The 24,762-nt window shown below is 36.2% G+C and overlaps 1 protein-coding gene and 1 long non-coding RNA gene across 51 annotated transcripts in view; both read right to left on the bottom strand.

The window, feature by feature from the left end:
* Positions 1–714: 714 nt before the first annotated feature.
* LOC140858184 (uncharacterized) lies at positions 715–5,151 on the bottom strand. The gene is made up of 2 exons (XR_012141600.1): positions 5,071–5,151; positions 715–4,746 (listed from the first exon to the last, which is right to left on the bottom strand). It is a non-coding gene; the product is annotated as an uncharacterized lncRNA (long non-coding RNA).
* A 2-nt stretch (positions 5,152–5,153) lies between these two features.
* The window catches only part of LOC140858183 (uncharacterized), a 36,231-nt gene continuing 16,622 nt past the window's right edge, over positions 5,154–24,762 (bottom strand). For 32 of the 50 annotated variants that reach the window (XM_073258183.1, XM_073258186.1, XM_073258182.1 and 29 more), the window contains 5 exons: positions 24,618–24,669; positions 16,171–24,507; positions 15,624–15,704; positions 15,486–15,524; positions 13,844–15,328 (listed from right to left, as the gene is read on the bottom strand). In XM_073258183.1, coding sequence (XP_073114284.1) covers positions 24,119–24,507; positions 24,618–24,669 — 441 coding nt within the window. In that variant the 3' untranslated portion in view covers positions 13,844–15,328; positions 15,486–15,524; positions 15,624–15,704; positions 16,171–24,118. Of the gene's footprint in view, positions 5,772–5,887; positions 6,274–6,369; positions 6,533–6,670; positions 6,768–6,878; positions 15,329–15,485; positions 15,525–15,623; positions 15,705–16,170; positions 24,670–24,762 lie in introns of those variants that run through there. The other 18 variants (XR_012141593.1, XR_012141598.1, XR_012141596.1 and 15 more) reach the window with 13 other exon arrangements.

Below are 24,762 nucleotides of genomic sequence, written 5' to 3'. Positions count from 1 at the left end.
GGAAAGGTTCTACATTTATCCTCCGTTCCATATGCTGAATTGTTGGGGACTTGGCTTGGATTATATCATGCTGTCAATCTTTGTCAATATTACAAAATTTGTTTGCAAGGAGATTCCGCTAGATCAAAACAATGGATTAAACACCAGCCAGTTCAAAAACTTGGTCTTCTTCCTCTGCTACAAGACATCCAAATATGGAGATCAAATCGACTGCTGATGGAGGTGTCTCATAGGGAGGGCAAAGAGCAGTGGATTGGTTGGCACGCCTAACCATCCACGGTGATTTTCTCGTGAGACTGGGTGATGAAATCCATGCCGATCTTCAACTCCTAAAGACTAATGCATATGGTGTTGGTTACTATAGACATATTTAGTTGTGTGTTTCACTAGATTTTGTATCTCTTTCTATTTCTCCTCAATTAAGCTCTTCTTATCTGGATGCATGAAAAAAAAGATGGATACTTTTATTTTCAAGTTATCATTTATGCATACAATAGATACAATAATAGGACTAACAATTTGAACAAAATTGCATCAATTGATGATTCAAAGCTTTGCACAAATTCACATTATTTAGCACCAAAAACACTTCAATAATGTTCATCTCCATCTACAAGAAGGAAAAAGATAGAGAAATGAAATTTAAATTGTAAACATCCAAAATTGTAAAGGGCGTATAAAGATTGCTGAACCATGGACATACATTCACTACAGTCAGGGTTCAAGCATATCTGCCAGGAGTATATTCCCTATAATTCGGTAGGTTTGTATTTCAGCCAAGATTTGATGTGGATTTTAAAAGTCCAACTTGGAAACAAGTTTTGGTTCATATAAGCCTAGTGGCTATTGAAAATATTGAAACAGTATGTAAAGCAGGATGCAACCATCTCCTCTAGGATAATTCCTTCTAGATTTAGCAAGACGATTTTGAAATTTGAATGGTGCATAGCTCTGTCCACCCAAGAAATCTTGAAGCAAATAAGACACTCCTGTTTGCAAATCTAACGATCAAAGATTAGAAGGTTGAAATGCATAAATTCAGTGATATTACTAGTCAGGCTTTAATAACTCAGTATTTCATTTAGCGTACGAAACGCCACAGAAATTTTTATTCAAACTAAAATCTGACAAGTTATTGCTATCAAGTTTCCATAACTGATTTCAAACTAAAACAAATCGTCATTAGCACCCTCCACTTTTTTTCATCCGGGCTGGGGACCGGCATTGGCAGTGTTAAGCTATAAAAAAAACATACATTAAAGACGTACAAAACCGTAGCACAAAAATAAATATCTAGTAGCTATAAAAAATATTGAAACAGCACGCATAAAGCAGGATGACGCCGAAGTTAGACGTTCTTTTTAAGGTCCGTGACAAAGTACCCACAATTAACCTACTGAGGACAAAAAGAATGAAGAGGGACTAAACAATCTGACACCGACTGCAGAAGAAAAGCAACCGCTGTCTTCTATCTCCAATAAATCCAGACAACTCAGGCAAAGGAACGCCAACTTAAATAGGAAGGAGACGGAAAAAAAAATGGTCGATCCAACCAACGATTCATGAAAAAAAAAAACATAACATGAACTTTGCCTCAACCGTTCAATATGAGAAAACTCTATCAGGAGAATCCTCACACCATTTCTCACCTTTTCTAGCAGCGCAATTGTAGTGAAAATAAAACATTCTCACAAACAGGACCGGTTGTCACACTATTTTCCGTAGCTCCACCGGCTCTCTACCATGCAGTCGGACACAGGAACACATCAGCAATAAGGACCATGAAAAAGCATAGGCCCAAGAAAGTACACATGTCGATTAGAATTTTCACACCACCAATAATGCAGACGACTAAATGAAAAGAAGAAAGCTCATCGACGATATGCAAATTGAGACGTTACCTACATTGGCACCCTGCCGTATACCAAACCTATCAACCAACTGAAAACCAACACGACAAACCAGTGTAAAAGAAGCTAAACGTCTGTACGTAATAGTATAACGGATGTCACAAGTCTGTAAGCCCCTCCAGGCAGACTGTCCCCTAAAACGCAATCTCTTTGGCAACAACACAAATAGTAAAAGAATTTAACCGTTCAAATAAAAGCACTAGCATGAAAAAAAAATCGTATGAACAATCCAAGTATCCAACTATCAAAAGCAAGGAATCATCATCATACCGAAAAAAAAAAACATAATAGCCAATATATATCCTGAGAGAAAATGAAGTCCATTGAACCGAGGTTCACAAACAGTAAGAAATCCAAAAAGCTGAGAACAGAGAGATGATTCAGACTTTGCACTGAAGCTGGAGGAAAGGCAATCAAAAACATAAACATATATAAACAATAACCACAAGGACAGACTCTTCCACCTTTGGAAGATTAAGCCATACAAACACAAGCATGTCTGAAACAGCAGAAATAGTAAATTGATCTTTTAACAGTTAGTGCAAGGAAAAATTAGCATAACATACTTCACCATCAAACATGAGGATCAGAAAAATCAAATCACTGAACTCCCGTTCTCCATAAGGTCCTCAATTCCTGGATCAGGATATACCCTCACGCAAGATCATCCCCTGGTGCACAAGCTCTCATTCAACGACAGAAATCACAGTTAACATATCAGACGAACGCCACTTTCAGGAAAAACTAGTATAACCAATCCTACAGTTCATGTTGATGAAACCCATTCATGCGCACCCAAAAAAAAAAAAAAACTCAATTCATCTATGCTGTTTGAGTGATCAAGGTACTCATCTAAGAAATGAGAAGTCCAACAGGAATAACTGAGATTTTTGAATGCAACAGAAACAAACTCAATACAGAATATCAGCTACAAATCCACTTATTGACACGGCATCCATTCCATTCCCAATATACTTTAACACTTATAGAACTCGTACAGATGGAGGCAAATAAGAGAATAAATAAAAGACCAACCCAAAACAAAAATGAGTGTCGGAAATCGGAACAAAGATGAAAGAAAGACCCATATGAGACCAGCTACTTAGTTCACTTACCAACATAAGAAAGTTTCCAGATACATCAATGCATGAAAAACCATTTCACTCTGGTCTGCCCATTTTGATCGAATCAAGGTCCAGGTGAAACAAATGAGAGAATTACTAACCCAATGCAGGACAGCAAGGGGATAAACAGTTTAAAGAATAACTCCACTGCCCATCTAATTTAATATCCTGCAGAAATCAATCTACAGTGCCAACAACTGACTGGATGAGACTAGGAGTAGAAATAAGATAGAATAGTGGAAAGCGGGAAATAAAGAAAGTTAAATAACAGGAGGAGGAGAAAAAGAAGAAGAGATACAGAAAGAAAGAGAGATTAGACATGCCTATCCTGAACTAAAGAAATCCTTTCATTCAATCAAGACAAATCGCAAGAAATCACACTCAATGCTTTCTCAACCCTAAGAAACCCTTTTGTAGACTTTACATGGCTTACTTTCAAAACGAACTAGGATTCTTCGTAGGCAAATAACGAATCCTAAAATTTCCAAAAAGAAAAAGTTTGAGATGACCCTATATTAAAGGACATAAAAAATATCCAAACCCAATATATACCTAAGATAGGAATCTCAAAATAGGACTCATAACCATTATTAAAGATTACCTCAATAAAAATTCCCAAAAATACCTAAAATTGAACGGCACTTTTTTATTCGCTGTCATACCAATAATTCCAATATTGATAAACAAGCAATCACAGAGCTAACAGTCCATATCAATATAAAACTAAAACTAAAAATGAATGAAATTTTGGAATATACATGAAACTAAAACTAAATACAGCACATCAGCTGCGAATCCACTTGTCAACATAATATCTCGCCATTTCCAACATGCTTTATCTCCTAAACAATTAGTGGAAGAAAGGAACCCCCTCATGAAAACCCTTTCTTAATTCCAATTTCTGCACAGCCATTACTAATCAAATCAAATTTCCGGTGAAGCAAAACATGACATTAGAAATTAATGTTAAAAAGGGCAACTAGGAACATAAGGATATGTACACAAAAGGTGACATAAACAACGACAAGTCCTTGAAGCAAATTCATGACCTACATATGAACAGCACAAAGAATAAATTAACATACACATTTCCCCTTGAACAGCTAGTATAAGAGAAAATTGTATAACTTCAGTATCAAAGATGAGAAACCCGCTTTCGTAAAAAATCATATCATTATAATATATTTTTCCTCCAAACTGTCTTCCATCATTAGATCAAGATGCCCTCAGGCAAGATAGTCCAATGTCGCACAAGGTCTTCTGCAACATCAGAAATAGCAAACTAGCCAATGACATGTAGTATAATTTATAAGCATAAAAGGGGAAAAAATGCATAGAACAAATTCTACAATCCAAGGTTGAGGAACCCCCTCGAAAAATACATATCATGCTCCAATCCACCCAGACTGTCTTAAGCACTCAAGGTCCCCACAGTCTCACCAGTATTTAAAACATCAGTGCTGGTCAAACAAATGAGAAGAAGTCACTAGGTCACTGGTGCAACAGGAACTAATGACGTTTAATAAGATTTTGGAACATAGATAAGAAACATGGTACAGGAACATAAAGAATTATTAAGAGATTAACCATAAGGAATAAAACCAGCGAAATAAAGGTAATCAGGAACATAAAGGTATTAAACAACTTGTATGACATAAACAAGGACAAACTCTTCGATATGGGCAACTCTCTGTCCTACAGGACAAGCTCATCTGCAACAGAACAAATAATAAATTTACTTTCATGATTCCACATGAACAGCTACAGTAGGAAAAAGCTAGCATAACAAACTTTTCAATAATCATATCAAGATACGCATGAGCAAGATTATCCCATGATGCCCAAGATCTTCTACAACAGTGGAAATACAAAACCTATCACATGAACTCTAGGTGTAAGGAGAAAAATTAATATTACTAATTCTAAGTCAAAGTTGAGGAACTCCATGAAAAAGCATATCATACTCCAATCCACCCAGACTACATTAAGCATTCAAATCAAAAAGAGTGCAGCAACTGTTCAAGAAAGTCACATACCTTAATAAAGAAAATCTTCAAGAAATCTACATCTGCTTGCAAGCAACAATAGAGTAAAACCATCAATAATCTTGATACTGATAATGAAATTAAGGAGCCAACAGTCTGTAAATGATGATTAAAATACAATGAAATGGCATAAGCCATTAAGCCCCTTCCATTCCCCAGGGTGCCTTCAAAAGTTGAGCATTAGGAACAACGATGAACAGAATAGACTAACAGATACTAAGTCACTCAGTAGTAGCAGAATATATTATATATCAATTCCCATACACAACAATGCATGAAAAATCACTGCTCCACTTGGAGTGCTCCATTACCAATAATAAAAAATATTTGAGTAATTGGAACAAGGATGAAAAAACAAACCCAGATTTAAGTGAAGCAGCTACTAAGTCACTTATCAATAGAAGAACTTATATCGGTTCTAAGACACCACTGCCAACAAAATATAATAGCATGATTATCAAGGAAAGAAAAAGTATAGCGCAAATCCAACGGGAAGAAAAAGAAGCCCATTACAAATCATAATCCAGCATTTTCCAAAACCTACCAAGGGACCAGATCCATTAAGAGAACACAAGCCAATAATGGAAAAAGATGACTATTAGGTGCACAAATGCACATAAACAATGACTAGGATATAAGGATGAACTCAGCTCTTCTGCCTTTGAAAATTTGCATCTACAATATAAGCACATCTGCAACAGCAGAAATACTAAATTAATCTTCCATGTGAATAGTTTGTGTAGGGAAAAAAAATTACAGCAAGCTCCACTAACAAACATAGCATTCCCCCTTGATAAAAAATCACAACCTTAAACTCCAATCTTTCATATAGCCTCCGAGATCAAGATGCCCCCGAGAAAGATTGTTCCCTGTTGCGCAAGCCTTTCAGCAACAACAGAAATAACAAGTTATCCTATCACATGAACACTAAGAATCAGGAGAAAACAACTATAACTGATTCTTAAATCAAGGTTAAGAATGACGCAAATGAGAAAGGTCATATCATGCTCCAATTAGAGTGTACATCCTATAACAACCAAGGAGCAGGTCAAAGAAATGAGAGATGATCACCAGCTTACTAGATCAATAGGAATGAATGATATTCTGGAACCAAGAGATATCTGCTAGTCAGCTACAAAGCCACTTAACAAAATAGCCTCCCTGTCATATGCTTTGGCTCCTAAAGAACTGGCACTGCATGAAGATGAATACGAGCTAGCAGATAGCTTAAACCCTATGAATATAAGAAAAGGGGATCATCATGGATAACCAAAGCCAGAATCTACTTACCTCCATAGCCTATAATAACCCCATTATCTATTCTACTATATAACACCAACTCCCTTAATGCCTCCATGCATGAGGTGTATCAGACCATCCACGTTTCCCCCCACCCGCATTTCCTTACCCCTCCCTCTCCCAGCTCCATGTTTGCATTTTCCCTTCAGTGCTGCTGTTACCAACAAGATCAAAAAGTTCGAGTCCTTATCAAAAAAAAAATGTGCATCCCATATGCCACATTCTTGATAAACAAGCAATCAAGATACTAACAGTCCATAAATTGATAACAATAATACAATAAATAGCATACCAAAATGAAATGCTCTCAGCCAAAAATGTCACCCAAAACAGAATTACTTCTGTGACGGAAATATTAGTTAATTATTCTTCAACTCTTTAATTTAACACTGTAGATAAAGGGAGAAAAATAGCACAATCAAATTCATATGTAAATCCACCTATTGCTCAGGAAGCCTGTTTACTAGGAAGATAAGAATCAAAAGGATCGAACAACTAACTCATTTCGGTGAATCATAGAACACCAAAAGCTGTGGTATCTTATGGACCTGAACGTCACAACATAAATTGAAAGATCCAAAACTTTCCCTTCAAAGTGGTTCATGAAAATTTCTTTCTAACTCTTAACACTCCATGTTGCCTTCACTGCTCAAACTGAGGTGCTCTGAAAAGCAAACAACCAGAGTACTGAGAAGTGAGAATATGAATCAACAGATTCCAAATTAAGATTGAAAAATGGAAATTAGGAACACAAAGGGATACAAACAAAAACTATGATATAAATTAGGACAAACCCTTCCACAAGGGTAAAATTGAAATTCACAGCACAAACTCTGCAACAGAACAAATAATAAATTAACCTCCTCAGTTTGAACAGCTAGTGCAGGAGAGAACAGAAATATTTACTCCACCATCAAAAATGACAAACACCCTTCATCACTTCATTCCTCTAAACTATTTTCCATTATCAGATCAAGGATACCTTTGAGCAAGATGGCCCGCAAAAAACAAGCTCCTCTGCAATGCCGGAAATAACAAATTAACAAGGTTGAGGAACCCCCTCCATAATAAAACCATACCTTCTCTCATTCACCCAAAATCTCTCAAGCGCTCAAGGAAGTCAAACAAATGAGAGAAGCTCGCCAGGTCACTAATGCAACAGGGATGAATGAGATCATGGAAAAAAGATGAAACTAAAAAAATTCATACAGCATATCAGCTACAAAACTACTTATCAACATAGTATAAATGTTATTTCCAACATGTTTTGACTCCTAAAGAATTTGTGGAAGCAAGAAAGCACCATCATGAAAAACCCTTTCTTAATCCCAGTTACCTGTAAGTGCTTAGAACAAAGATTAACAAATTATCAATTAATGTTGAAAATGGCCAACTATAAATACGGACAAACCCTTCCACATGTGCAAAATCACAATCTGCAGTACAAGTTACTGCAACAACACAAACCATACAGGTAACTTTCATTCCCCAAGAACAGCTAGTGTAGGAAAAAGCAGTATAATACCTCCGCTATCAAAGATGAAAAACCCCCTTCATAAAAAAAAAATCATATCATGATGATCCATTTCCTTCAGACTGTCTTTATTATCAGGCAAAGATGCCCTTAAGCAAGATAACCTGATGTTGTGCAAGCTCTTCTGTGACATCAGAAATAACAATCCTATGACGTGATCTCAGTTTAAGAACAAATGGGAAATAATATCAATTCCATAATAAAGGTTGAGGAACACCCTCCACCAAAAGCATATATATCATTATAATCTGTTTCCTCCAAACTGTCTTCCATCATTCAATCAAAGATGCCCTCAGGCATCCAATCTCGCACAAGCTCTTCTACAACATCAGAAATAACAAACTAGCCTATGACAGGTACTCTAAGCATGAGGGAAAGAAATGTAATAGAACAAATTCTACAATCAAGGTTGAGGCACATCCATCATGGAAAATGCATATCATGCTCGAATCCACCCAGACTGTCTTGAGCACTCAATGTTCCCACTGTCCCACTGGTATTTAAAAGTTAAAACCTTGGTACTGGTCAAACAAGTGAGAGGAAATCACTAGGTTACTGGTACAACAGGAACTAATGAGGTTCAATAAGATTTTGGAACATAGATAAGAAACTTAGCACAGCATATCAGCTGCACAACCACTTATCAACATAGCATCCATGTTGTTCCCAACATGCTTTGTCTCCTAGGGTATCAGCAGAAGTGAGGCTCTGTTCTGCCTTCCTGATCAAAACAATATTCTGGTGAAGTAAATATAAAGAATTATTAAGAGATTAATGAAGGAATAAAACTAGTTGGGAAAAAAAAAAGGTAACCAGGAACATGAAGGTCTGAAGCAATTAGTACGACAAAAACAAGGATAAACTCTTCGATATGGGCAAACCTCTGTCCTTCAGGACAAGCTCATCTGCAACAGAACAAATAACAAATTTACTTTCAAGATTCCATGTGAACAGCAACAGTAAGGAAAAGCTAGCATAACAAACTTTTCAATCATCACATCAAGATACTCACGAGCAAGATTATCCCGTGATGCCCAAGATCTTCCGCAACAGCGGAAATACAAACTGAACTATGACATGAACTCTAGGTGTAAGGAGAAAAATTAATATAACTAATTCTAAGTTAAGGTTGAGTAACTCCCTTCATGAAAAAGCATATTATACTCCAATCCACCCAGACTACATTAAGCATTCAAGTTACTGGTCAAACAAATGAGAGGAAAACATCAACTTACTAATGCAATGGAAATGAATGAGATTTTGGAAGACAGATGAAACTAAGAAACCTAATACAGCAAAGCAGCTGCAAATATTTTAATTGGCAACATTGTCCATCACCTAGATGTTCTCTTACCACACAAACTCTTCTGTAATAACAGAAACAATTAATCTTATAAACAACAAGGGTAGAAAAAAATTCATATGACAAAATAGTGAGGAACCCCTCCACTGAAAGTCCTCTTTTACTGCCAGCCCCCTAAATTGCCTTCGCTGGTTCTGGTGAAACAAATGTTTAGAATCAATAATAAGCTAATAATCCAGCATGTATGATTAACACTATGGAACAAAGATGAAATTACAATAATGTGCATCAAATATTAATTCATTTACCAACTGTGGTTCATTTGGCTTTCAAGATGCACCTAAGCCTACTCCCCTGGAGACAGATAAAAGGGCCATACCATGAAAATGAAACTTGTTACAAGTAACCAAATCCAGAATTTTACAGAATTTGAACAAATGTGCATCAAGAATTAAGTCATTTATCCACAGCTGGATTCATTTTGTTTCCAAGACGCACCAAGTCCTATAAAACAGTGCTAAAAGGAGTCGAACATTTGAAACTAGTTATAAGAGAATTTTACAGAATTTGCCTTGATTCCTAAGGTACATATTCTCTTATTTCATATTGAACCAACATTGATAAACAGTCAATTAAGAAGACAGAAGCCAACAAACAATAACCACAATATAAACAGTAATGCAAACAGCTTCCCATGACATAAGATCTACAAAAGCAACATATGTAACAAGTTACCTTATCACATCAACAACAATCCCATTCCATATATCTCAATGACCAAATCAAGGTACCGATGAAACCAAAAACTCAAGTCCCCATGAGACATCCCATGTGTTGGGACAAGACCACCCCACCATCGTCCCAGCAGCCCAATTGAGACATCTTGGGACATCCCCTATCTCAAGTGTCGAGACCGGGCAAGACAATGCATCCCATTCCATAAGAAAACCGGGATTGAAAACCTTGGGTAAATCAAAGTGGAGAGAACAATTAACCATGGACCAAAAGAAATTATAGACACCTTAAAACAAATTTAACCCACATATACCTTAATTACATGTAAAAGCTACAAAATCACTTATCAACAGCATTATTCAAAATGTATCCAGAATGTACTGAATCCTACATCTGTCAGAGATAATAGAGTTCACTAACAAAAACAAATCAGAATCCTCCAGAATTGATGGAATCCAAAACATGAGCTAACCAATCTGTCAACTAATTATAAAGCAGATTCAACAGAAGGCAATAAGGAAGACAATGTTTCATAAACAATAGCCACAAAAAAAAAGAATGACTTAACTGAGTGGGTCCCTAGATCCCTTAAGCAAGACTATTCCAAACAGTACAAGCTCTTCAGAAGGAACAATAAATTAATGTTTCGCATTACACCTTGCACAGGTCAAAGAATTAAAACTTGACAAACAGCTACAACTGAAAAAGTTCCGGTCATCACATAAGCTGTTAAAATAAGGACATGATTAAATGATGGAAGAATTCCACAAACCAAAATAGAAACATTCAAACATCCCTTCAATACTAGAAACAATGAAAACAAGACATAATTATACTATAAGAAAAGTGATTATAAAGAACCTTGAAGGAGTTACCATAGATCAATATTGGCAATTGATGATGTTATTAAACATATAACAAAAACAGCGTCTCCACAAGGAAATCTGATAGCAAAAACAACAGATGTAATGGGCCTTGGTAGTGGGTTAAATTGATGAAATGTTAAGTAACAGGTGAACTACAACCAAAAACTGAAATCTTGCTAATCCCAAAGTCATCAAGTCAAAGAAGCAGAGTCAAAACAGAGTATAAGATCAACCTGCAAGCGACTACCATTAGCTCATCATGAACATGGTCACGACGAGATACAATGAATATGCAACCAAAAAAAGGAAATAAACATTAGCAAACTTTCTATTTGCCATGCAAGAAAACCAAGACATTTGGAGAGCCAACCGAAAAGCCAAGAGCAGGTCGTCTCAGACAGGACCCGGTCACTGAATAACAGCAAACAATTAGGATAATGCAGCAAACAAATTATATCTAAAGGAAGAAACAATCAATGGAAATCAAAGAAACACAATAATACTTCACATCGAGCCCACAGAATATGAATAATTTCAAGTACCAAAGTAGTCGCTCCGTCAGCAAAATCATCTCTGCTTTTGCTGCGAGCAGCCGTCCCATAGACCGAGAAGCAACAAGAATTGTGAAAGAGATGGTGGGTGAGTCCTATATAATCGATATGTGGTAGCCTGTCCAACAACTCCAACCCCTCAAACATGATGTTCATTACATCTTTACAACTACTTCAGCAGCAACAGCAACACTCAATAACACAAACGAACAAATGAATAAGACATCTATAGCTTCTCTTTGCATTGTAAGACAGGAATTGCCCCTCTAAATGTTTTGAATCATGAAAGGCAAACACAATTAATTTGTCAGTTGACCCTAAACGATCAAATGCTGAAATTACATGAGAAACCCAACCTTGAATTGCAGGCTCTGCATCATATTTCTTAAATCCATCATTAAATAATCACTTGATACTGGTAACATGAGGCGAATTGAGCAGTATAACCTGAAGTGACAACTGGAAAAACAGATCCTGCTGCAACCAAATACAAAGATTTCAATAAACCACAAGAAGTGAAAAAAAAATCATCTCACTGATCACATATTGCTTCTATGAATCAAACCAATTGATCATATCACATTATCTGAACAAAATAAAAAATACTCAAATGAAAAGAAACCCCCTTCAAAAAAAAAAAAAAAAAAAATCTGGGCATCTGCTTTATCATTATCTCTGAGTTAAATTACTTTGAAAACAAGGACAGCCTTCTCAAAAATTGGAACCTAAAGAAACCATCAAGAATCAAAAACCATGATTAGATTAAGATCAAAATTAGAAATCACCATCACACTGCACAATAATATTTTCAGCATGTTTCAAACCAACTAGTCAAACCACCATGTAATAAAGAACCCCCCAGCCCAAAAGAAATTCCGGCCACTAAATCATGCTTCTCATGACCAAGATCAGAAAATAATACCAAAATAACACCAACTTACAATCAGGAGCATTGAGCTCAAGTATCAACATCAGAAACCGCTTTCAGTGATTTCACACTGAAAATATTATTAAAATAGATATTGAAAACTCATATAACCCCCCCACCAGTGCTTCAACTGAATACAAGAAAATAATGAAGTAAATCTGAACTCGGACTGTTAGATTGGCGATATTCAAAATCCAATCAGAATACACCACAGCTGATTCCTGCAGATTAGCAATGGAGCACTACCACTTCCATAAGAAAGAAACCTGAACCATTTGGATTCTTTTTTATGGGAAAAAAAAGGAAACTAAATCACAAGAAACCAGATTCAATTGTCAAATTCTCAAACAAGCACAAACAGCTCCTAATTCTGTGAACCCTAATAAGTAATAACCAAGTCACAAAAAATTTCCTTAATTACTGCAAATCTTCAACCTGAATTTCAGCCTCTCTGAATCATGCCTATCTTGTCCAACACCGGAAGATGGAATCTGAAGTAACATTGAATTGGAATCAGAAACATCTCTTTTGAGCATTAGTATCAGAAACATCAGAAACCACTCATCAGGCTGCAAAATAATGCTTGTGTAATGTTTTCAAACTGAAAATAATACTATTAAAATGAATACCAAGAACTGTAATATTGGCAGCAGGAAAATCATAAGCAAGTCTGAACTCATACTGTCGGATTGGTAATATTCAAAAACTGATCCAAATACATGACATCAAATACCTGTAGATTAACAAAAGAGCTCTCCCAATTCCATTAAAAAAAAAAAAACACACACAAGAAACCAGATTCAATTGTCAAATACACAAAGAAGAACAAGCACCAGCAGACCCTAAAACCAAGTCAAAAAGATGGCTGCAAATCTTCAAGAAACTCAGTACCTTAATAAATGCAAATCTTCAAGAAATCTACATCCCTTTGCAAGAAAGAATAGAGGAAAACCAACAATAATCTTGATACTTATAATGAGATTAAGAAGCCAACAGTCTGTAAATGATGATTAAAATACAACGAAATGGCATAAGCCAGTGAGAACCTTCATTCACCAGCTGAAATGTCACCTACAGCAATACTCCCATAATTAAAAGTTGCTTCTCCCCTTGGATTCCCCCATGGTACCTTCACTGATCAAATCAAATTTCTGGTGAAGCATAAGAGATAAATACTGAAGTACTAACCCATATCAGAAGTCAAAGCATTAGGAACAAAGAAAAACAAAATAGACCCAGATAAAATGTAACAGATACTAAGTCACTCAGCGGTAGCAGAATATATATCAATTCCCATACGCACCAATGCACGAAAAATCACTGCTCCACTTGTATTGCTCTATTATGCCTTCACCGATCAAATCACAGTTCTAGTGACGCAAATGACAGGATTACCAAAGATAAAGAAATATTTGAGTAATTGGAACAAGATGAAAAAACAAACCCAGATTAAGTGTAGCAGCCACCAAGTCACTTATCAATAGAAGAACTTATATCAGTTCTAAGACACAGCACTGCCTACAATATATAATAGCATGATTATCAATACAAGAAAAAGTATAGTGCAAATCCATCAGGAAGAAAATGAAGCTCATTACAAATCATAATCCAGCATTTTCCAAAATCTACCAAGGGACCAGATCCATTAAGAGAACACAAGCCAATAATGGAACAAGGCGACTATTTGGTACACAAATGCACATAAACAATGACTCGAATATAAAGGACACACTCTGCTCTTCTGCCTTGGAAAAATTGCATCCTGCAAATATAAGCACATCTGCGACAGCAGAAATAATAAATTAATCTTCCATGAGAATAGTTTGTGAACAAAAAAATATAGCAAACTCCACGAACAAACATTTCGATCCCCTTAATAAAAAATCACAACATTAAACTCCAGTTTTTATATAGCCTTCAAGATCAAGATACCCCTGAGATAGATTGTTTCCCACTTGCACTGGCTTTTCTGCAACAACAGAAATAACAAGTTATCCGATCATATAAACTCTTTAAGTATCAAGAGAAAACAACTATAACTGATTCAGGAGAAAACAACTATAACTGATTCTAAAATCAAGGCTAAGGATAACGCCAATGAAAACGGTCATATCATACTCCAAATAGTGCATACATCCAATAACGATCAAGGAGCAGGTCAAAGAAATGCGAGATGATCACAAGCTTACTAGATCAATAGGAATGAATATATTCTGGAACCAAGAGCTAAAGCTACAAAGCCACTTAACAAAATAGCCTCCATATTATATGCTTTGGCTCCTAAAGAACTGGCACTGCATAAAGATGAAGACAAGCTAGAAGAAACCTTCAACCCCATGAATATAAAAAAAAGGAACATCACAGATAACCAAATCCAGAATCTACTTACCTCCATAACCTATAGTACACAAAAACCATCAATAATCCCATTGATATTCTATTATGTAACACCAATTCCCTCAATGTCCCTGTGCATGAGGTATGTTAGACCATCCATGTTTCCCCACCCGTGTTTCCTTACCCGGCCCTCCTCCTGTTCAATGTTTGCATTTTCCCTTCAGTGCGGTGGTTACCAACAAGATCAAAAAGTTTGAGCTCTTTCTTACCAAAAAAAAAATGTGCATCCCATATGCCACATTCTTGATAAACAAGCAATCAAGAAACTAACAGTCTGAATAGATAACAATAATACAATAAATACCATACCAAAAAATGAGATGCTCTCATACTAATTAACTATTCTTCAACACTTTAATGTGATATTGTAGATAGAGAGAAACAATAGCACAATCAAATTTATATGTAAAACAACATATTGCTCAGGATGCCTGTTACAAGGAAGATAAGAATCAAAAGGATCGAACTACTAACTCATTTCGGTGAATTATAGAACACCAAAAGCTGTGGTATGTTATGGACCTAACCCACACAACATAAACTGAAAGGTCCAAACCTTTATCTTCAAAGTGATTCATGAAAATTTCTTCCTTAACTCTAACCCTCCATGTTGCCTTCATTGATCAAACTGAGGTGCTGAAAAGCAAACAAAAGGGTTGCTAAGATAGTCACCCAAAATTAACATCACAGTGCTGAGAATATAGGTCAACAGATTCCAAATTAAGATTGAAAAATGGAAATTAAGAACATAAAGGTATACAAACAAAAATCATGACATAAATTAGGGACAAACCCCTCCACAAGGGTACAACTGTAATTTGCAGCACAAACTCTGCAACAGAACGAATAATAAATTAACCTCCTCAGTTTGAACAGCTAGTGCAGGAAAGAATAGAAAATATTCACTCCACTATCAAAGATGACAAACAACCTTCATCAATTCATTCCTCCAAACCATTTTCCATTATCAGATCAAGAGTACCTTTGAGCAAGATTGCCCATGATGCACAAGCTGCAACAGGGATGAATGAGATCATGGACTACTCAAGAATTTGTGGAAGTAAGGAAGCACCATCATGAAGAACCCTTTCTTAATCCCAGTTACTCAAACTTTCAGTGAGTCAGAACAAAGATTGACAAACTATAAATTAATGTTGAAAATGGCCAGCTATAAATATGGACAAACCCTTCCACATGGGCAAAATAATAACCTACAGCAAAGCTACTGCAAGAACACAAACCGTACAGTAACTTTCATCGTTCCTCATGAACAGCTAGTGTACGAAAAAGTAGTCTATCAAGATGAGAAAACCTCTCCATAAAAAATCATATCATTACATTTCCTTCGAACTGTCTTCATTATCAGGTAAAGATGCCCTTGAGCAAGATAACTTGATGTTGTGCAAGCTCTCTGTGACATCAGAAATAACAATCCAATGACTTGAACGCTAAGTTTAAGAACAAATGGGAAATATTACCAATTCCATAATAAAGGTTGAAGAACACCCTCCATCAAAAGCACATATCATGATCCAATCCACCCAGATGCCTTGAGAGCTGATGGTTCTGGCCAAAAAAATGAGAGAAGGTCACCAGGCTATTAATAACACAAATGAATGAGATTTCTGGAATACAGAAATGAAACTTGACAAAGCATATAAGCAGCAGATCAACTTATCGAGATAGCATCCATGTCAAGCCCCACATACTGTGACCCCTAGATTATCAGGGGAAGTGAGGAACACTCATCATCATGAGGAATCCTTTCTCAACCCTAATTCCTCTAATATTGCCCTTCACGGATCAAATCAAGGTTCTGATGAAGCAAATAAAAGGATTGCTAAAATACAAACCCAAAAGAAAACTCTATTGAGAAAAAAAGGTAGTTAGGAACATATAGGCATCAAACACAAACAATGATATAAATAAGGACGATTCCTTCTATATTGGCTAATATGGGGCAAAATTGTATCCTGCAGCACAAGCTAAACTGCAACAGCAGAAATAATAAATTAACCTTTATGTTTCCACAAGAACAGCTACTGCACGAAAAAGCAAGCATAATGAACCCCGCTATCAAGATTAGAAACTCTATTCAGTAAAAAAAAAAAAAAAATCATATCATTGCATTCCATTTCCTCTGCACTTCCTTCAATTATCAGATGAAGACACCCCTTCAGCAAGATTTTCCCAAGTTGCATAAGCTCTTCTGCAACATCACAAATAACAAACTAAGAAAGACCTGAACTAAAAGCATAAAGGCCAAAAATTACCACAATCAATTCAATAATCAAAGTGAGGAAACCCTTCATGAAAAAACAAATATACTCTCCAATGGAGCCAGATTGTATTCAGAACTCAAGGTGTTGGTCGAAAATGAGAGAATCACCAGGCCACTGATGCAACAGGAAATCATGAAACAACTGCCAACATCAATCACAAGATGATATATTGCATGAGATTAACCAAGAAATCAAGATTATCCCAGATCTAGATAAGCACTCGATGTAAAAGGGATCACCACCGAAAGTATAGTAGCAGATGCAGTGTGTATCAGAATTATCACAGACAAACCTAAACTTGCTTGGAGGAAGAATGAAAAAGACATGCAAGAGCACAAATACACCAGAGAACCGCAAATAACGCATAAACCACGATTGTGAGCACTAATGGATCAGAAAGATGAGCCAATAATACAACCCAAGAATGAAGAAGAACTGTGAAAGGACTTGGAAGGTGGATGAGTCCTAAAAAATCAATATACAAGGAGAAAAAATAGTCCTGACCAATAATGAAAACCTCAAATACCTTGTATCTAGGGAGGCATCGAATGACCCAACCTTTTGAAGATGATGTGCACCACATCCTTCCAAATACTACAGTAACAACAGAACTAACGGCCACATTAAACAACATATGGGACAAAAAAGAGTAGGACATCTTTCGCTTCTATTTGCAGCATCCTCTGAATCATAAAAAGCAAATGCAATAAGTTAATTTGTCAATAACCCTGATTGATCAACATGATGAAAGTACACCAAAATCGAAATATATATTGGTGAACAAATCCCATCCGAGATCCATTCTCCAGCCTCTGCATCTCCATCAAGTAATGACTCGGTATTCTGGTAAACCAAGATGAACCAGCAGCAATGTAAGCTCAAGTAACAACCAATTAAGCAGCAGGAAGAATAGAAATATCATGTTCCCACAATGCTTAACCTATGAAGTGACAGCAAGCCAAGGAAATGGAATTTATCATTCTATCAAACCAGCAAGTGATAGCTCTAATCAGGTAAAAGAATCAATGCAATTTAACACTTCAATGGATATAACTGCAAATTTCATCAAAAACAGGAGGTTAAATGAATCATCTCTCTGATCACATATTGCTTCTCAGAATCGAACCAATTATTCAAATCACAATATCTGATCAAGAATAATACGAAAGGAAAAGGAATCCACTCAAAAAGAAACAATCTGATTCCCTGCCTCTACATCATCTCTTTTGTTTGAATTGGATAACAAGGGCATCCCTTTCACGATGGAACCTAAAGCAACCATCAAGAATCAAGAACCATGATTTGGCATGAACATCATCAGAAGTCTTTGTTTCTTGCACAATAATATTTTCATCATATCCAAGCGATAGACAAACCCCCTTCACAAGAAATCAATCTATCTGAATTCCAGCCTCAAAATCATGCTTCCCTGGTCTGCAAGATAATGCTTCTCTGATGTTTTCAAACTGACCTTAATATATTTTAAAAAAAACTAAAATTTCATAATCCCACAACAATTCTTCAACCAAATATAAGAAAATCATGAGGCAAGCCAGAACTTGCACAGTCGGATGGGCAACAATCAGAATCCAATTAAAACACAACACTGCTGATTCCTGTAGATTAATGAAGAGGCACTTCCAGTTTCATAAGATACCTGAACCACTTAAATTCCTTTACAAAAAGGAAACCAAAATCATGAAAAAACGGGTTCAAGCCTCATATCTAAGAATTCTCAAAGAAGAACAAACTGCTTCTAATTCTGCAAACCCTAAACCATGTCATACAGAAATACCTAACCATTGCAAATCCTCAAGAAATTCGCTACCTTAATTACTGCAATCTTCAAGAAATTCACTGCAAATCTCCAAGAATTCCCAGGTTCCCTTAATTACTGCAAATCTTCAAGAAATCCCCATGGAATAGACAGATGATAATAACCATACAAAACCTTAATTGAAAAAAAAAATAAAAATAAAAACACGAAGAGAAACTACTATAAAGAAGAAGAAAACCCCATGAAAGACTTCTCATGTCCAACATCAAAATATGGAAACTGAAATAACAACTCACAATCAGAAGCATCGAGCATGAGTATCAACATCAGAAACATCAGATACCACTTCCACGATGATTGCACGCCGAAAGCATTATTAAAATAAATACTTAAAACTCATAACCCCGGCACCAGTGCTTCAACTGAATACAAGAAAATCATGAAGTAAATCTGAACTCGGACTGTCGGATTGGCGATACTCAAAGATCCAATCAGAATACACCATGGCTGATTCCTGCAGATTAACAACGGAGCACTACCACTTCCATAAGAAAGAAACCTGACCACTTGGATTCTTTTTTAGGGAAAAAAAGGAAATTAAATCACAATAAATCAGATTCAACCGTCAAATCCTCAAACAAGAACAAACAGCTCCTAATTTTGTGAACACTAATAACCAAGTCAAAGAAGATTCCTCAACTACTGCAAATCTTCAATCTCAATTTCAGCCTCTGAATCATGCCTATCTTGTCCAACACTGGAAGATGGAATCTAAAGTAACATTGAATTGGAATCAGGAACATCTATTTCGAGTATTAGTATCAGAAACATCAGAAAACACTCATCAGGCTGCAAAATAATGCTTGTGTGATGCTTTTCAAACGGAAAATAACATTGTAAAAATGAATACCAAAAACTGTAAAACTGGCAGAAGGAAAATCATAAGCAAGTCTGAACTCATATTGTCAGATTGGCGATATTCAAAAACTGATCAAAACACATTACAAGAAATGCATGTAGATTAACAAAAAAGCAACCCCAGTTCCATAAAAAAAAATCAACCACTAGAATTATTTTCAAAAAGAAGATCGCATAAAACCAGATTCGATTGTCAAACACACAAACAAGAACAAACAGCTTCTAATTCTGTAAACCCTAAAACCAAGTCAAAAAAATTGCTGCAAATCTTCAAGAAACTCACTACCATAATAAATGCAAATCTTCAAGAAATCTACATCTGCTTGCAAGCAAGAATAGAGTAAAACCACCAATAATCTTGCACTGATAATGAAATTAAAGAAGCCAACAGTATGTAAATGATGATTAAAATACAATGAAATGACATAAGCCAGTGAGCCCCTTCCATTCATCAGCTGAAATGTCACCTACAGTACTACTCTCATAATTACAAATTGCTTCTTCCCTTGGATTCCCCCATGGTGCCTTCACAGATCAAATCAAATTTCTAGTGAAGCAAAAGAGATGAATACTAATCCATATCAAAAGTTAGAGCATGAGGAACAAAGATGAACCGAATAGACTAACAGATACTAAGTCACTCAGCAGTAGCAGAATATATATCAATTCCCATATGCACCAATGCACGAAAAATCAATACTCCACTTGGATTGCTCCATTATGCCTTCACGAATCAAATCATAGTTCTGGTGAGGAAAACGACAGGATTACCAATAATAAAGAAATATTTGAGTAATTGGAACAAGGATGAAAAAACAAACCCAGATTTAAGTCTAGCAGCTACTAAGTCACTTATCAAAAGAAGAACTTATATCAGCTCTAACTTCTAAGACACACATTGCCAACAATATATAATAGCACGATTATCAATACAAGAAAAAGTATAGTGCAAATCTAACAGGAAGAAAATGAAGCTCATTACAAATCACAATCCAGCATTTTCCAAAATCTACCAAGGGACCAGATCCATTAAGAGAACACAAGCCAATAATGGAACAAGGCGACTATTTGGTACACAAATGCACATAAACAATGACTCGAATATAAAGGACACACTCTGCTCTTCTGCCTTGGAAAAATTGCATCCTGCAAATATAAGCACATCTGCGACAGCAGAAATAATAAATTAATCTTCCATGAGAATAGTTTGTGAACAAAAAAATATAGCAAACTCCACGAACAAACATTTCGATCCCCTTAATAAAAAATCACAACATTAAACTCCAGTTTTTATATAGCGTTCAAGATCAAGATACCCCTGAGATAGATTGTTTCCCACTTGCACTGGCTTTTCTGCAACAACAGAAATAACAAGTTATCCGATCATATAAACTCTTAAGTATCAGGAGAAAACAACTATAACTGATTCTAAACTCAAGGCTAAGGATGATGCCAGTGAAAAAGGTCACATCATATTCCAATTAGTGCATACATCCTATAATGATCAAGACGCGGGTCAAAGAAATGAGAGATGATCGCAAGATTACTAGATCAATGGGAATGAATATATTCTGGAACCAAGAGATAAAGCTACAAAGCCACTTAACAAAATAGACTCCATATTATATGCTTTACAAACTGGCACTGCATAAAGATGAACACAAGCTAGCAGATACCTTCAACCCTATGAAAATAAAAGAAAGGATCATCACAGATAACCAAATCCATAATCTACTTACCTCCATAACCTATAGTACACAAAAACCATCCATAATCCCATTGATATTCTACCATGGAACACCAATTTCCTCAATGTACCCATGCATGAGGTATGTTAGACCATCCATGTTTCCCAACCCATGTTTCCTTACCCTGCCCTCCCCCTGCTCCTTGTTTGCATTTTCCCTTCAGTGCGGCGGTTACCAACAAGATTCAAAAAGTTCGAGTCAGTCCTTATCAAAAAATAATGTGCATCCTATATGCCACATTCTTGATAAACAAGCAATCAAGAAACTAACAGTCTGAATAGATAACAATAATACAATAAATACCATACCAAAAAAATGAGATGCTCTCATACTAGTTAACTGTTCTTCAACTCCTTAATGAGACATTGTAGATAGAGAGAAACAGTAGCATAATCAAATTTATATGTAAAACAACGTATTGCTCAGGATGCCTGTTACAAAGAGGAAAAGAATCAAAAAAATCAAACTACTAACTCATTTTGGTGAATTATAGAACATCAAAAGCCGTGGAATCTTATGGATCCAACCCACACAACATACACTGAAAGATCCCAACCTTTATCTGTGAAGTGATTCATGAAAATTTCTTCCTTAACTCTAACCCTCCATGTTGCCTTCACTGATCAAACTGAGGTGCTGAAAAGCAAACAAAAGGGTTGCTAAGATAGTCACCCAAAATTAAAATCGCAGTGCTGAGAATATAGATCGACAGATTCCAAACTAAGATTGAAATATGGAAATTAGGAACACAGGTATACGAACAAAAACTATGATATTAAATTAGAGACAAACCCTTCCACAAGGGTAAAACTGTGATTTGCAGCACAAACTCTGCAACAGAACAAATAATAAATTAAACTCCTCAGTTTGAACAGCTGGTGGAGGAAAGAATAGAAAATATTCACTCCACTATCAAAGATGACGAACAACCTTCATCAATTCATTCCTCCAAACCATTTTCCATTATCAGATCAAGAGAACCTTTGAGCAAGATTGCCCACGATGCACAAGCTCCTATGCAATGCCAGCAATAACAAATTAATGAGCTTAATGAACCCACTCCATAGTTAAAAAAAACATACCTTCTCTCTTTCACCCAAAATTTCTCAAGCGCTCAAGGAAGTCAAACAAATGAGAGAAGCTCACAAGGTCACCAACTCAACAGGGATGAACGAGATCATGGACTCCTAAAGAATTTGTGGAAAAAAGCACCTTCATGAAAAACCCTTCCTTAATCCCAGTTACTCAAATTTTCAGCGCTCAGAACAAAGATTGACAAATTATAAATTAATGTTGAAAATGGCCAAGCTATAAATACGGACAAACCCTTCCACATGGGCAAAATAATAACCTACAGCAAAGTTACTGCAACAACACAAACCATACAGTAACTTCCAACGCTCCCCATGAACAGCTAGTGTACGAAAAAGTAGTCGATCAAAGATGAGAAACTCCCTCCACAAAAAATCATATCATTACATTTCCTTCGAACTGTCTTCATTATCAGGTAAAGATGCCCCTGAGCAAGATAACCTGATGTTATGCAAGCTCTCTGTGACATCAGAAATACCAATCCTATGACTTGAACTCTAAGTTTAAGAACAAATGGGAAATATTACCAATTCTATGATAAAGGATGAGGAACACCCTCCATCAAAAGCACATATCATGATCCAATCCACCCAGATGTCTTGAGAGCTGATGGTTCTGGTCAAAAAAATGAGAGAACATCACCAGGTAATTAATAACACAAATGAATGAGATTTCTGGAATACAGAAATGAAACTTGACAAAGCATATAAGCAGCAGATCCACTTATCGAGATAGCATCCCATGTCAAGCCCCACATACTGTGACCCTTAGATTATCAGGGGAAGTGAGTAATCCTCATCATGAAAAATCATTTCTTAACACTAATTCCTCTAGTATTGCCCTTCACTGATCAAATCAAGGTTCTGGTGAAGCAAATAAAAGGATTGCTAAAATATGAGTCCAAAAGAAAACCCTATTGAGAAAAAAGGGTAATTAAAAACATATAGGCATCAAATACAAACAATGATATAAATAACGACGATTCCTTCTATATTGGCTAATATGGGGCAAAATTGTATCCAGCAGCACAAGCTAACTGCAACAGCACAAATAATAAATTAATCTTTATGTTTCCACATGAACAGCTACCGCACGAAAAAGCAAGCATAATGAACCCCGCTATCAAGATTAGAAACTCTATTCAGTAAAAAAAAAAAATCATTGCATTCCATTTCCTCTGCGCTTCCTTCAATTATCAGATGAAGATACCCCTTCAGCAAGATTTTCCCAAATTGCATAAGCTCTTCTGCAACATCACAAATAACAAACTAAGAAAGACCTGAACTAAAAGCATAAAGGCCAAAAATTACCACAATCAATTCAATAATCAAAGTGAGGAAACCCTTCATGAAAAAACAAATATACTCTCCAATGGAGCCAGAATGTGTTAAGAACTCAAGGTGCTGGTCGAAAATGAGAGAATCACCAGGCCACTGATGCAACAGGAAATCACGAAACAACTGCCAACATTAATCACAAGATGATATATTGCATGAGATTAACCAAGAGAACTAGATTATCCCAGATCTAGATAAGCACTCAATGTAAAAGAGATCACCACCAAAAGTATAGTAGCAGATGCAGTGTATCAGAATTATAACAGACAAACCTAAACTTGCTTGGAGGGAGAATGGAAAAGAAATGCAAGAGCACAAATACACCAGAGAACCGCAAATAACGCATAAACCACGATTGTGAGCACTAATGGATCAGAAAGATGAGCCAATAATACAACCCAAGAATGAAGAAGAACTGTGAAAGGACTTGGAAGGTGGATGAGTCCTATAAAATCAATATACAAGGGGAAAAAATAGTCCTGACCAATAATGAAAATCTCAAATACCTTGTATCTAGGGAGGCATCGAATGACCCAACCTTTTGAAGATGATGCCCACCACATCCTTCCAAATACTACAGTAACAACAGAAGTAATGGCCACACTCAACAACACATGGGACAAAAAAGAGTAGGACATCTTTTGCTTCCATTTGCAGCATCCTCCGAATCATAAAACGCAAATGCACTAAGTTAATTTGTCAATAACCCTGATTGATCAACATGATGAAAGTACACCATAATCGAACTATATATTGGTGAACAAATCCAACCTGAGGTCCATTCTCCAGCCTCTGCATCTCCATCAAGTAATGACTCGGTATTCTGGTAAACCAAGATGAACCAGTCAGCAATGTAACCTCAAGTAACAACCAATTAAGCAGCAGGAAGAGTAGAAATATCATTTTCCCACAATGC

The sequence above is a fragment of the Elaeis guineensis genome, chromosome 5 (assembly GCF_000442705.2).
Source record: "Elaeis guineensis isolate ETL-2024a chromosome 5, EG11, whole genome shotgun sequence".
Classification (NCBI taxonomy): domain Eukaryota; kingdom Viridiplantae; phylum Streptophyta; class Magnoliopsida; order Arecales; family Arecaceae; genus Elaeis; species Elaeis guineensis.
The sequence above is the reverse complement of the archived record's forward strand: the minus strand, read 5'-3'. Positions and strand labels throughout refer to the sequence as shown.